This window comes from Hippoglossus hippoglossus, chromosome 6 (assembly GCF_009819705.1).
Source record: "Hippoglossus hippoglossus isolate fHipHip1 chromosome 6, fHipHip1.pri, whole genome shotgun sequence".
Lineage (NCBI taxonomy): Eukaryota > Metazoa > Chordata > Actinopteri > Pleuronectiformes > Pleuronectidae > Hippoglossus > Hippoglossus hippoglossus.
In genome coordinates, this window is record NC_047156.1 from 3,658,575 (window position 1) to 3,672,128 (window position 13,554).

The 13,554-nt window shown below is 40.5% G+C and overlaps 1 protein-coding gene across 1 annotated transcript; it reads right to left on the reverse strand.

The window, feature by feature from the left end:
• Nucleotides 1-1,764: 1,764 nt before the first annotated feature.
• Nucleotides 1,765-12,713, reverse strand: LOC117763396 (myosin heavy chain, fast skeletal muscle-like). Its single transcript, XM_034588482.1, has 41 exons — nt 12,669-12,713; nt 12,483-12,522; nt 11,989-12,210; nt 11,766-11,909; nt 11,521-11,677; nt 11,404-11,431; nt 11,215-11,326; nt 11,027-11,119; nt 10,875-10,938; nt 10,695-10,793; nt 10,504-10,607; nt 10,238-10,376; nt 10,001-10,119; nt 9,221-9,370; nt 8,957-9,127; nt 8,562-8,862; nt 8,367-8,431; nt 8,194-8,281; nt 7,955-8,072; nt 7,745-7,868; nt 7,322-7,458; nt 6,979-7,234; nt 6,643-6,885; nt 6,384-6,560; nt 6,158-6,303; nt 5,963-6,053; nt 5,474-5,863; nt 5,232-5,358; nt 5,026-5,144; nt 4,748-4,944; nt 4,388-4,571; nt 4,140-4,305; nt 3,862-3,986; nt 3,430-3,738; nt 3,123-3,326; nt 2,899-3,024; nt 2,644-2,814; nt 2,433-2,537; nt 2,237-2,332; nt 1,996-2,127; nt 1,765-1,870 (listed from the first exon to the last, which is right to left on the reverse strand). The coding sequence occupies exons 3-41, from the start codon at nt 12,193-12,195 to the stop codon at nt 1,850-1,852; spliced, it is 5,805 nt and encodes a 1,934-aa protein (XP_034444373.1). The 5' UTR covers nt 12,196-12,210; nt 12,483-12,522; nt 12,669-12,713; the 3' UTR covers nt 1,765-1,849.
• Nucleotides 12,714-13,554: the final 841 nt, after the last annotated feature.

Below are 13,554 nucleotides of genomic sequence, written 5' to 3' on the forward strand. Positions count from 1 at the left end.
AGTGCCGTATAAATGCAGTTATCCATTATTTAGATTTAAGCTAGCTAGCTAGCTAGCTAGGTTCAGCTGCTTCTTTAGCCATCCAGCAGCTAGCTAGCTAGCAGATCCTGCTTAACATTGAAGGGTAAATTGTTAGTTTTAACAAAGCCTGTCGATGTTTAAATATATCATGGAGACAGTTGTTTTAAGGAGGCGTTAGTTGGGATTTGCTCATCTTGGGGGTGGAAAAGGACGAGACACTGCTGATTTTGCATTGGAAACTATGGTGTTGCTGTTTTCAACGTGCGTCTGATGCTGCTGGTGTTCAATTTCATCATAATCATCATCCACCATCTTCCTCACCTCATCCAGAAAAGGTTTGACATCTTACTATACTTTAAACCGTTTTGTAATATGTGATCAAATAACATTATTGGTATTATGAATGAATTATGAGCTTTTATTCTCATAAATACAGATGCGTTAGTTGGGATTTGCTCATCTTGGGGGTGGAATAGGACGAGACACTGCTGATTTTGCATTGGAAACTATGGTGTTGCTGTTTTCAACGTGCGTCCGATGCTGTTGGTGTTATGTTGTTTTTACCTCGTCCAGAAAAGGTCTGACCGACAAGGTGAGACATCTGAATATATTACAGTATCGTAATGTGTGATAAGTTAACCGTGGTACTACAAATTAATATTATTCTTGAAAATACTCGTTTAATTTTATATTTAACATGCGGTAGTTGGGATTTGCTAATCTTAGGGGATGGAATGGGACGAGACACTGCTGATTTTGCATTGGAAACTATGGTGTGGCTGTTTTCAACGTGTGTCCGATGCTGCTGGTGTTTAATTTCATCACAATCATCATCCACCATCTTCCTCACCTCATCCAGAAAAGGTTTGACATCTTAATATATTCTAAACCGTTTTGTAATGTGTGATCAAATAACATTATTGGTATTATGAATAAATTATGAGCTTTTATTCTCATAAATACAAATGCGTTAGTTGAGATTTGTTAATCTAGGGGGATGTAATGGGACGAGACACTGCTGATTTTGCATTGGAAACTATGGTGTGGCTGTTTTCAACGTGCGTCCGATGCTGCTGGTGTTTAATTTCATCATAATCATCATCCACCATCTTCCTCACCTCATCCAGAAAAGGTTTGACATCTTAATATATTCTAAACTGTTTTGTAATATGTGATCAAATAACATTATTGGTATTATGAATGAATTATGAACTCTTCAAAAAAATGTTTACCTCATCCAGAAAAGGCTTGACAGACAAGATAAGGTATCTAAATATTTTCAATACAGTGATGTTATATGTGATTAAATAAACTTTTGTATTATTAAAGATAAGTTATTCATATGTATAGCATAGTTAGCCAGGTTGCCACGGGTAACAGAATCCGTAGCTACCGTGAGTTCAAACAGTTTCACTGCTAGCGAGGTAAAACCTGATAACACTGCGACATGCAGGCAAAAGTTGACTTGGAAAATTATTGGTGAGTAAATCTTGCTCATATGCATCTAAATAACTACAGCTTATTATGCCCATATTTTGTAAGTATTGGACAGTGAAAGAGGGACATTAAACGGGCTAAAAGAGCAGGGGAATGACTGAATAATAAAGGTAAAGAAAAACTACCTGAAAAACATTATCTTATCTGATGGAGATGGTAAAACCCAGGAAGAGACTTTAAAAGAGGGGACGGACAAATTGTTTCTCAGAAGAAACAGGCAGATGAAAATAAAATTAGAGACATCAATTTCAGAGCAATAAATACGATTTATTTTAACAGCATATTTCACCTCATATTATATGATTTGAAACAGGCGATCAGCCGATGAGCTTTATTCAGCTGCCTCTTTACCCTAAAACACACCAACAAACAAAAAGTATTGATCAGGTTCATTTCAAACACCTTTAACTTGCAGTGATTTTCTGCCACAATAATTTTCAATTTGTATTTGTTTACCATACAGAATTGTATATTTACCTTTCCAGAGTCACGGGTCTTGGCTCTCATCTTGTTGACCTGGGACTCTGCAATGTCAGCACGCTCCTCAGCCTCCTCCAGCTCATGCTGGACCTTCCTGCACTTGGACAGGTGGACATTGGCCTGCTCCTCCTGGAAGACAGTACAGGGCAAATGGTTAAATGACCAGCAGATATACTGCACATGAGATATGATGTCGTATTGAGTTGTCATTGTTTAAAAATTAATGTTTTGCCCTTACCGCTTCCTCAGCATTCCTCTTGTACGCCTTCACCTTGAGCTGCAACTTGTCAACCAGATCCTGCAGCCTGGAAACGTTTTTCTTGTCCTCCTCAGTCTGTAATTGAAAATACATAGATTTGCATGTTTTAAAGGGAAGTATATTATTACATTTGCTTGATTTGTACAATACACATTAAATGTCAAAGTGACTCTACCTGGTAGGTGAGCTCCTTCACTCTCCTCTCGTACTTGCGGACACCCTTAACAGCATCTGCTCCACGTCTCTGCTCAGCGTCAATCTCTGACTCAAGCTCGCGCACCTTTTGAAAAAAAGACAAATGCATGCACAGTTTAAGTTAAAAGTGTTTTGATGTTTTTTTTTTAAACTTTGTTTATATGTGTATAATTCTAACATGATTCTCTTACCCTAGACTCCAGTTTCTGGAGCTGCTTCTTGCCACCCTTCATGGCCAGGTTCTCAGCCTCATCCAGGCGGTGCTGCAGGTCCTTAACAGCAACCTCCAGGTTCTTCTTCATCCTCTCCAGGTGAGAGCTAGTATCCTGCTCCTTCTTCAGCTCCTCAGCCATCATCGCAGCCTGGAAAACACAGTATTTGATTTAGAAATGTCAAAAAAAACGGTAAGTAGAAAGTATTGATAATAAGTAAAAACCTAAGCGTACATCAGTGATGGCTTTCTTAGCCTTATCCTCTGCATTCCTTGCTTCCTGAACAGTGTCATCAACTTCACTCTGGACCTGAACCAGGTCAGTTTCAAGCTTCTTCTTGGTGTTCAGAAGGCTTGTGTTCTAAAGGATGAAAAAATTAATTGACTTGAGTAATCAACATTTCATGTTGTTTAACGTTTCATTGGTTTTATATATTGAAGTACTGTATATTTGTTCACCTGAGAGTGCAGAAGTCCAACACGCTCACTGGCATCCACCAGCTCCTGTTCAGCGACTTTGCGACCTCTCTCTGTCTGTTCCAGAGCAGCTCTAAGTTCCTCAATTTCAGCTACCATCAGACCGTTCCTGCGATCCACCATACAAGCTTGTTCCTTAAGGTCCTCCTGGGCTCTAACAGCATCATCAAGGTGCAGTTGAGCATCCTAGTGAAATGATAGCAGGAAAATATACGAATGAAACTCAAAATGTACTGTAGGTGCACTCACTATACTGTAGTTTGTACAACAGCAGTATGTCTGACAATACCTTCAGCTGTGACTGCACATTCCTCAGCTGCTTCTGGGACTCAGAAGCCTGGCGATTGGCATGGCTCAGCTGAATCTCCATCTCATTCAGGTCTCCCTCCATCTTCTTCTTGATTCTCAGGGCATCGTTCCTGCTCCTGACCTCAGAATCCAGAGTGCTCTGCATAGAGTCAGTCACCCTCTGGCTGTTTCTCTTGATCTGCTCCATCTCCTCATCTTTTTCTGCCAGCTTCCTGTCCACCTCACCCTTGATCTGGTTGAGCTCCAGCTGAACACGCAGGATCTTAGACTCTTCGTGTTCCAGAGTTCCCTGATGACATCATAGAGTAAGATTTGTGTCCTTACCATCAGGGCTTTTAGCCCAATATACTGCATTGTCCTAGATTTGTAATATTTTCACCTCAGAAAATCTCCCTGGATAAAACAAACATACCTCAGCCTCCTCAAGAGCTGTCTGGATCTCAGATTTCTCTGTCTCCACCTGCTTCTTGGACTTCTCCAGCTCATGGATGCTCTTGCCAGTCTCACCGATCTGTTCAGTCAGATCAGAGATCTCCTCTGCAGAAAGAAACATATTATATATCGTCAAGCCTTGAAATGTAAATTATGAACACTAACACAAAATGTGTTGAATGTAATCAAAGACAATCAGGTAGGAACTAAAACACAAAAATATTAATACATTATTCCCGTTGTCAGGTGGGAACTCACGTTGCAGGTTCTTGTTTTCACGCTTCATGGTCTCCAGCTGATCCAGAGATTCCTCATAAGAGTTCTTCATCTTGAACAGCTCAGTGCCGAGAGAACGAGCCTCCTTCAGAGATCCCTCAAGCTCTGACTGACCCTCCTCATACTTCTGCTTCCAGTCTGCCAACACCTAAATAACACAATTTATTGTGTTCAGATAGATATTCAGCAATACAAAGACAAGTAAAAAAACAGTTGTATGAATTGGCCACCTTGTCGAAGTTCCTCTGCTTCTTGTCCAGGTTAGCAGCCAGCCCATTAGCCCTCTCCACATCAATCATGAGGTCCTCCACCTCACTCTGCAGCCTCTGTTTGGTTTTCTCCAGAGAAGCACACTTGGAGTTCACAGCCTCAATCTGCTCCTCAGCCTCCTGAAGACGCTGAGCCAGCTTTTTCCTTTGAAACATTTGCAAATTTTCTCTCAATAAAAATTTCAATATCTTGTAACCTTTTACAGATATTCTTACATATATCAAATTAAATAAAGACACTAAAGTGATGTTGCACAGCTAAATGTACAAAATATATGCAAAGAGAAAATCTGGTAATTTAATTGTTTGAATGTTACTCACTTGGACTCCTCAAGCTCCTCAGTGCGCTGAATAGCATCAGTTTCATACTTGCTTCTCCACTGAGCCACCTCACTGTTGGCCTTGGACATTCCACGCTGCAGCTCAGCCTTGGCCTCCTGCTCCTCCTCAAACTGTTCCCTCAGCAGGTCACAGTCATGGCGGGCTGATTGCAGTCCATGGGCAAGAGCATTCTTGGCCTAGGATAAGAAATATGATTGAATGTGTAGAACATTTAAATCTTATTCAACGAGGCAAGGACACACTGAGAGTTTTCTTACCTTAACCTCCTCTTCAATCTGTCTCTTCAGCTCTTCAATCTGTTGTGTGTAGGCCTGTTTGCCTCTGGTCAGCTGGGAGACAAGAGCCTCTTTCTCTTCAATTTGACGGCCGAACTCACCTTGTGTGAAAATTAAGATCAAACATTAGTTTCTTTTCAGTTTCTGTTTGATCTGTCTTAAACTGAAGATCACTGTCATTTGCATACCATTTTCTGTCAGGAGACGGGCTTTCTGTGCACCCAAGTCATTCGTTTGACGAACATTTTCATCATTCTTGGTCTTCAGTTCACTAAATTGGTCCTCAAGAGTACGGCACATCTTTTCAAGATTTCCCTTGAGAAAAAAGGAACAGAAAAGAAACATTTTATTTTTAACACAATTATGCCATTTTTTTTTTTGTATGTATAAAAAATGCATTTAATACTCTACTATTTCATTTATTTTGTACCTTTGCTTTGGCAACAGCCTCCATGTTGCTGGAGAGGTCATCAATCTCCATTTTGTATTCACTCTTTTCCTTTTCAAGCTTCTGCTTGACACGCTGGAGGTTGTCGATCTGCTCTCCCAGCTCAGCAACGCTGTCAGCCTGCTTCTTGCGAAGAGCGGAAGCAGTGGCTTCATGCTGCAGAGTGGACTCCTCAAGGTCACGACGGAGCTTCTGGAACTCAGCTTCCCGCTTCTTGCTCATCTCAATCTGAGCAGCAGTGGCACCTCCAGCCTCCTCTAGCCTCTCACTGATCTCCTCAAGTTCCCTGGAGAGGTCAGCCCTCTGCTTCTCAACCTTGGCACGAGCAGCACGCTCAGCCTCAATCTCCTCCTCCAGTTCCTCAATACGGGCCTGTTTCAAGTATATGTTTTATTGTTTAATAAACATTCAATGTGAAACACAAAAACCTGAAAGCTTGTTGTGTTGTATTTAAAGCAATATGTTGATTACCTGAAGCTCCTTGATCTTCTTCTGAAGCTGAGATCCCATAGACTGCTCATCCTCAATCTTGCTAAGGAGTTGGCTGATTTCAAAGTCTTTCCTGTGAGAGCGACAAAGTTCATAGTAAGAGTTCATTCATGCTATTGAACATGACTAGAAACATGATGGTAATTTGTAATAGGGAGGGAAACAAAGTTTGGATACTTTTTCCCTTTCTCCTCAGACTGCTGCTTGTCATTCTCAAGATCCATGACGGATTCCTGGGCCAGTTTCAGATCTCCCTCGAGCTTCCTCTTGACTCTCTCAAGGTCCATACGCAGTTTCTTCTCTTGTTCCAGAGAACCCTCAAGCTGAACATTGAGACATTGAGATTGTGAATATTATGCTAAAGAATCTTGTTTTGTCAACCTAAGTGACTTTGTAAACTTACATCATCGACTTGCTGCTCAAGCTTTGTCTTGGCCTTGGACAGAGTGTTGACTTTGTCTTCCTCAGCCTGCAGGTCATCAAGAGTCTGTTGATGAGCCTCCTGAAGGGCTTTCTTCTCCTTGGTCAGCTTAGCAATGCTCTCATCTTGAGAGGCCATCTCCTCTGTCAGGTTCTTAACCTATTTTTGAAGGTAAAATGTTATTAAACACATAGTAACCATGAATTTACTTGATATGCTACACATTTTTTAATTTACAAACCTTGTTCTCAGTGGCATGTTTCTCCTTCTCCACCTTGGCCAATGTAAGCTCCAAATCGTCAATATCCTTCTTGAGCTCAGAACATTCATCTTCCAGCTTTCTCTTCTTAGCAGTAAGCTCAGCATTGATTTCCTCTTCATCCTCAAGTCTCTCAGTTGTTTCTTTGAGTTTGGCCTCCATCTGAATCTTGCTCTTGATAAGTCCCTCACATCTTTCCTCAGCATCTGACAGATTATCTCCTTCCTGTGTCATTGTATGAACACATCAAGTGTTAGCCCATCATTATTTCACCTACAAAACATGAACATTTGCAGGTACCGTCTGCGATTTACTTACGGATGTGACTTGGAGCTGCAGATCGTTCTTCTCTTGCAGAAGAGACACCATCTTCTCCTCTAGATCCTTCTTCTTGGCCAGGGCAGTAGCCAAGTCAGTTGTCATCTTATCATAGTTTTCCTTCATCTGAGACAGCTCCTTCTCAGTTTCAGCACTCTTCAGCAGAGGCTTGATCTTGTAGTAAACCTTCATCCATGGCCAGTGTTTGACATTCATGAATGAGCGCACGTTGTACTGGATGGTGTAGATGGCTTCCCTGTGAAGGAGAAATTGTTGTCATGAGAATTTTTGCTGATTTTTCACCCCATGTCTTTGTGTCCAGAATTTATTGTTTTCAACATACCTCCTCTCCGTCATCTTCACAAACTCCTTTCTCATGAGGTAAGCACGGCAGAGAGCCTGAGTCATTGTGACCAGAGATGCAAGCTTTTCATCTCTCATCTCCTCAAGGGTACCCAGCAGGCCAGCCTTGAAGAACACCTGAATAAACAGAAAATATAAATGAACTTTCAGGTATCCTAAATTGTTAAAGACTCGCAAGGCAAAGATGCTTCATAAATGTACACATAAGATACATGCTTTGAAACTATACCATTGATGAGTAATTTCTCCAGGTACATGGTCTAATTTTACACCAAATTACTTCAAACATTTAATAAACTTTGAGGTACAATGCTGATTATCAGACAAACAAACAAAATGAATAAGAAAAATCAACATCATTTGTAATTTTACCAACAATAAAAAAAGGAAACATGGTGCTTACCTTTGTGTGTCCAAATCTGTACTGGTCATGATCAACATCAATTGATCCGAGCAGCTTTTCTGAAGCCTTCTTGTTGTCAATGAACTGGCCCTCAGGAATGACACTGGCATTCAATACCTTGTACCTTTAATACAAAAGTTATTTGACTCTGTAAGTATTTTTCTAGTTTTTGACAACATTTTTAAATGTCAAAAATATATCCATTGGTACCTCTGCTTGAAGTCACCATATTGGATTCTGCTGGGGAAACCTTTTCTGCAGATTCTGATACCCTCCAGTACACCGTTACACCTCAGCTGGTGGATGACCAGGAAGTTCTCCATCAGTCCTATTTTATAAGAGATTTCAAAATTACTTTTGTGAATAGTTATACTCCTCATTGAACCAGCACTGAACTGAAACCATACTTACAAAAAAATAAGCCATTCCCCAAAGAGTTAAAATCTTACCTGGAACCTTTGTCTCATTGGGAATCAGACAGCGCACAAAGTGAGGATGAGTGCTCCTCAAGTTAGTCATCAGCTTGCCCAAGTTTTCCTGTAGATACAAAAGAGTTAGTTAGTTAGTTTGTGTGTAACATAATGTGTGATGTTATTTCTTGGTTTACAATGCCAAAGCTTACCCTAAACTGTGAAGACACAGTCTGCATAGAGCCACCCTTCTTCTTGCCTCCCTTCTTTCCTATCTCTGTTGATCATTTCAAGTAGAATTATTTTTGTGAGAAACTGAATACATACAGAGACAAATTGCTACATTTAATAAAGAGTAATAAAATATTAAAATATGTTTTAATTGACCAGTTAATTGTGTGTCATACCCTCAACAACAGGGGGATACAGGCCAGCCAGCAGTTTCACTGAGGACTTCTGGTACAGCTGCAGAACAGAGTCATTCAGTGGGTCCTTGTTCTTGTCCAGCCAGCCACCGATATTGTAGTCCACTGTACCAGCATAGTGCACCAGGGAGAAGTGGGCCTCAGCCTTGCCCTTTGCAGGTTTTGGCTTCTCAAATGCTTTGTTTTTGCCAAGATGCTGATCATAGAGCTTATTCTTGAAGGATGTGTCTGTAGCCTTAGGGAACATGCACTCCTCTTCAAGGATGGAGAAGATGCCCATGGGCTAGATGAAAGTGCAGAGAGATAAAGTATATCATGAAGTGACTGGTGTTTTTTAGGAGAATTACATACAATAGAATCACTAAATCGATGTTTACCCTTTCAATCAGCTCAATGCAGGCGGCCAAGTCCATACCGAAGTCAATGAACTCCCAGATAATACCCTCCTTCTTGTACTCCTCTTGCTCCAGGACGAACATGGTGTGGTTGAAGAACTGTTGCAGTTTCTCATTGGTGAAGTTGATGCACAGTTGCTCCAAGGTGTTGAACTGTGAGGGGACAAATAATCAGCCTGATTGCTCATAGACAACAGGAAAGGCTTTGTCATATTTTAATAATGAGTTGCAGTGTATGACGCTTACATCAAAGATTTCAAAGCCGGCAATATCCAGGACACCAATATAGTAGTTCCTCTGCTGCTTAGTGTCCAACATCTGGTTGATACGGATGACCATCCACAAGAACATCCTCTCATAGATGGACTTGGACAGGGCAGTCACTGAGTTACTCACCTGAAGAAGAATGAAAACATTTTTTTTTCTGCACTCTTCTCTATAGTTGTTTTGTAAAATGCTGTGCTACTGTATACCCTATATAGGTATAAAACTTGATTTTTGTGATTAATAGTCAATAAAAACATAACACACCCAGTACATCTCAATCTCTCCCTGTTTTCCGATGCACCAGGCGCATCCTGTGACAAATACATTCATTACAAACTCCTCCTTCTCACCCATAAATCCCTCCACGCCCTAGCCCCACTATATTTAACGCTCTCTCCTCCACCCATACACTCCGCTCAGAAGGCTGCAGTCCTCGAACTCCGGATTGCTCTCCATCCCCAACACTAAACTGCAGACTTTTGCAGACAGAGCTATCTGTGTCGCAGCCCCCACTCTCTGGAACTCTCTCCCTGCCGAAATCCGCAACGTTACATCTCTGGACAGCTTAAAAAAACTACTCAAACACCCCCTGTTCACTAAGGCCTTTGGCCTCAGTTAATGCTCCACCGTGCCATTAGTGCTGTTTATTTCTATCCTGTTTTGTACAAATTACTTATTTCTTTTTATATATATATGTGTGTGTCATTATAAGAAAAAGAAAATTCACTAGGATATTAGAAATGTATACTTTATGTTTACCTGAGGTACAGTCTGTCCCTTGGTGACAAACTCATTTCCGACCTTCACTCTGGGATAGCACAGAGCCTTCAGCATGTCAGCGGAGTTCAGACCCAACAGGTAAGCAACCTTGTCAGCATCTGAAAATGGTTTCATTATTTATTATGTAGTATTGTATATATGTGTGTTCATGACAGAACAAAACCAGTGTGATTGAGAACTTCTGTTGTTCACTTTGATATGATATCAAATAGTCACCTTCTGTGCCATCGGGTTCAGCCTGCTCCTCACGCTGCTTCTGCTTGAACTTCATGTTACCGTGGTGGATCACAGCACCAGTAAACTTGTAGATGCCCATCTTCTCCTCACCAGTGAAGCCCAGGATATCAATAGCATTCTGTGTTCAGAAGATTTCTTTTTTACAAAGTATCTCCACTTTGGAAAATACATTCATAAGATCACTTTAGATATCATACACATCAGATGTATGCAGTATGTTAAATATTAAAACCTCGATCACTCACATCAGTGGCTTCCAGCTCAACTTTGTCATCAATGCTGGCCACAGTGATCTGACCCATGCTGATCAAGGGGAAGTCGTAGGGGTTGGTTGTGATGAGTGACGCCTCTGAAGATTAAAAACGTAATAAAGATTAAATACAATTTTTCAACAAAAAACAATCAGCATATGTTTAAAATCATGCAATCTGTTTACCAACTAGCTCCGGCTTGTGGTTTGTCATCATCTGGTAGAAGATGTGGTAGCCTCTCTCAGCAGGAAGCTGGTATGTCACTCTTGACTTCTCCAGCAGATCTACAAATGTTGATCATCAGTCACAACCTGGTCAGTCCTGAATTTCAGTCATCTACACTTGCTATGAGGATTTTTACTTACATGTCTCAATGTCAGCACTGGCCAGTTTGCCAGTTGTGCCGAAATGGATTCTGATGAATTTACCCTGTTTAGAAGATAGAAATTGTTGTAATCTCCCCACATAACCAATGTCTAACAAGAAATTTGTCTTGTAAAAATAACCCCATACTTACAAAGCGAGAAGAGTTGTCATTCCTCACAGTTTTGGCATTACCGTAGGCCTCCAGCAGGGGATTGGCTGCAATAATCTGATCCTCCAGTGACCCCTATGATCCAAGTTTCGAAATAAAATCAGAAAATAACCTTCTTTCTCGACATATACTCTACTTTACTTGGACTCAATGGTGTCATCATAACATACCTGATATTTTTTTACTTCCTTCTTCTTGTCTCCTCCTCCTGCCACTGCGATTGTGGCAAAGTACTGGATGACACGTTTCGTGTTCACAGTCTTTCCAGCACCAGATTCTCCACTGGGTATGAACACAGACTTATAAGAATTTGCTCAACATATTTGACTCTCAAAAAAAGTCAACAGATATGAACTTACGTGATCAAGACAGACTGGTTCTCCCTATCTGTGAACATACAAACCAAATGAATTAAACACATTTCTTTCAGTGAAACATCATTCTGTATACTCACAAATTCTACAATAAGGACATACCAGTGAGCATGTTCTGATAAGCGTTGTCAGAGACGGAGAAGATGTGGGGTGGAGCCTCCATACGCTTCTTGCCTCTATAGGCACTTACAACTTCAGAATCGTACACTGGGAGCCATTTGTAAGGGTTAACAGTGGCACAGAACAACCCAGAGTAGGTCTGAAAGTGAACATAGAGATAAACAGTTAACTCCATGTTTAATTTTTTGATTTCAATATAACTTATTGCACTTTAAAGAAAGTCTTACATAGATCATCCATGCTGCATAACGCTCTTTGAGGTTATACAGGACAGAGGCTTCATTGAGATGGGTCATCATGGCCATGTCCTCAATTTTGTCGTACTTGGGAGGGTTCATTGGAGAGACGTCATCTTCTTTAACTGTCCTCTCCTGCAACAGGACATTGGTTACAATTACAACTGAGAACACATACTTTACTTTCAGTTGAGTCTTACTTTATGATACAAACCTCCTCAGTGCCCAGGACTTTGAGGGTGACTTTGCCACCATCTCTCTTGATGATTGTTCCCTTCAAGTACAGCTCTTTGACATCAGCCACATAGCAGGCGGCCTTGGCATCAAAAGGTGCGTTTTGAGCCTCAATTCTCTCCCTCTCTGGCTTACGCAGGTAAATGGCAGCCTTGCCATAAATGGCCATCTCCGCGTCCGTACTCATGGTGACAGTTTACTTCTGTGAGGCAATAACAAATAAGAGTAATGTTATTTATCTGTGTGAAACCTACTATCTTCAGCTGATGTAACTGAACTGAATAAAAAACTGCATTGAACTGCTTAATTAACCTATCTATATTTAATCGATGTCTGTCCATCACCACAAGTGACTTGACCTGTGTTTAGTTAATATTGATCTGAATAACTATAACCTGTACAACTGTATGAACAAAAACTGGAAAACTTGCATGAAATAAGTTAAAAGTTCATTAAAAAAACGGTTGCCTTTACCTGACCCTCTCTCTTTCAAAATCGGTTATATTCCACAATCCTGTTGAAATCATAGAACATATTTTCAGTTAATGATGATAGTGTTAAAACTACATTTGTTAAACAACCACTGCTGATTAGTTAGTATTTTAAAGACATTGTCCATAAATATTTAAATGCTGTCAAACTGACAGAAGATATGTCTACCTCAAGCTGGAGTCTTCGGGGGTCTGCTACCACACTGGTGTGTCCTGTTGGACGCTTTATATTTGAACTGGCTTTGCTTACACAGCTGAAGTTATATATGGGACTTGTGCCAAATAGGGTATGGATAAGAGTTTCAGTGGACATATATTGAAACAGTCCTAAAACAGTTCTTGTGCATACATACCAGCCCATGACCCCAATTTCTTTATTTGTTTATTTAACATTTTTAGAAAATTTAACAATTTTGAAATCTTCTCTTGTCAATCCAAGGATTTTCTTTTTAGCACAACACATAAGAAATACATAGGGGCATAGGTGCACAAGATGCAGTGGTATCTTTAATCATATGAGTTACAGTTGTATCACATATTTTATTTATAGAAAGTATCCTGTTCCCTCTGATCATGTCCCAGTGGCTGCCTTGGATGTTATTACCACTGAGTCAACAGTGAATGTCACAGCCTGTAAGATCTGTTTTCCATTTACCCTCTTACGCACAAATGAAGGAGCAGATATTCTTTAATTTCAATCAATACAGCTTTCTTCACAGGCTCTCATTTCAATCAGGTTTACAAGCGTGACAACCTTGAGCTATGGGCTTCATGTCTATTTTCTGCCTTTTTACGAGTTCCAGGTTCCAGCAGTCCTGAGTGTTACCCTTTTGGTTGGAAGGAAGCCAAGTATTAATAAATGTCGATATCGTAGTTTGATCCTAATGTGTAATTGGTATATTTAAAAGCATAACTACAATGGCTGGTGTGTGATGTGTCCATGAGTTCAGTGAAAAGACCCAAACACATAAACTGTGTTATTATGACAAGTAACACACACACACACACACACACGTCCTTATTAGACCTTGCATTGGCTCTAATCCCCAAAGGAG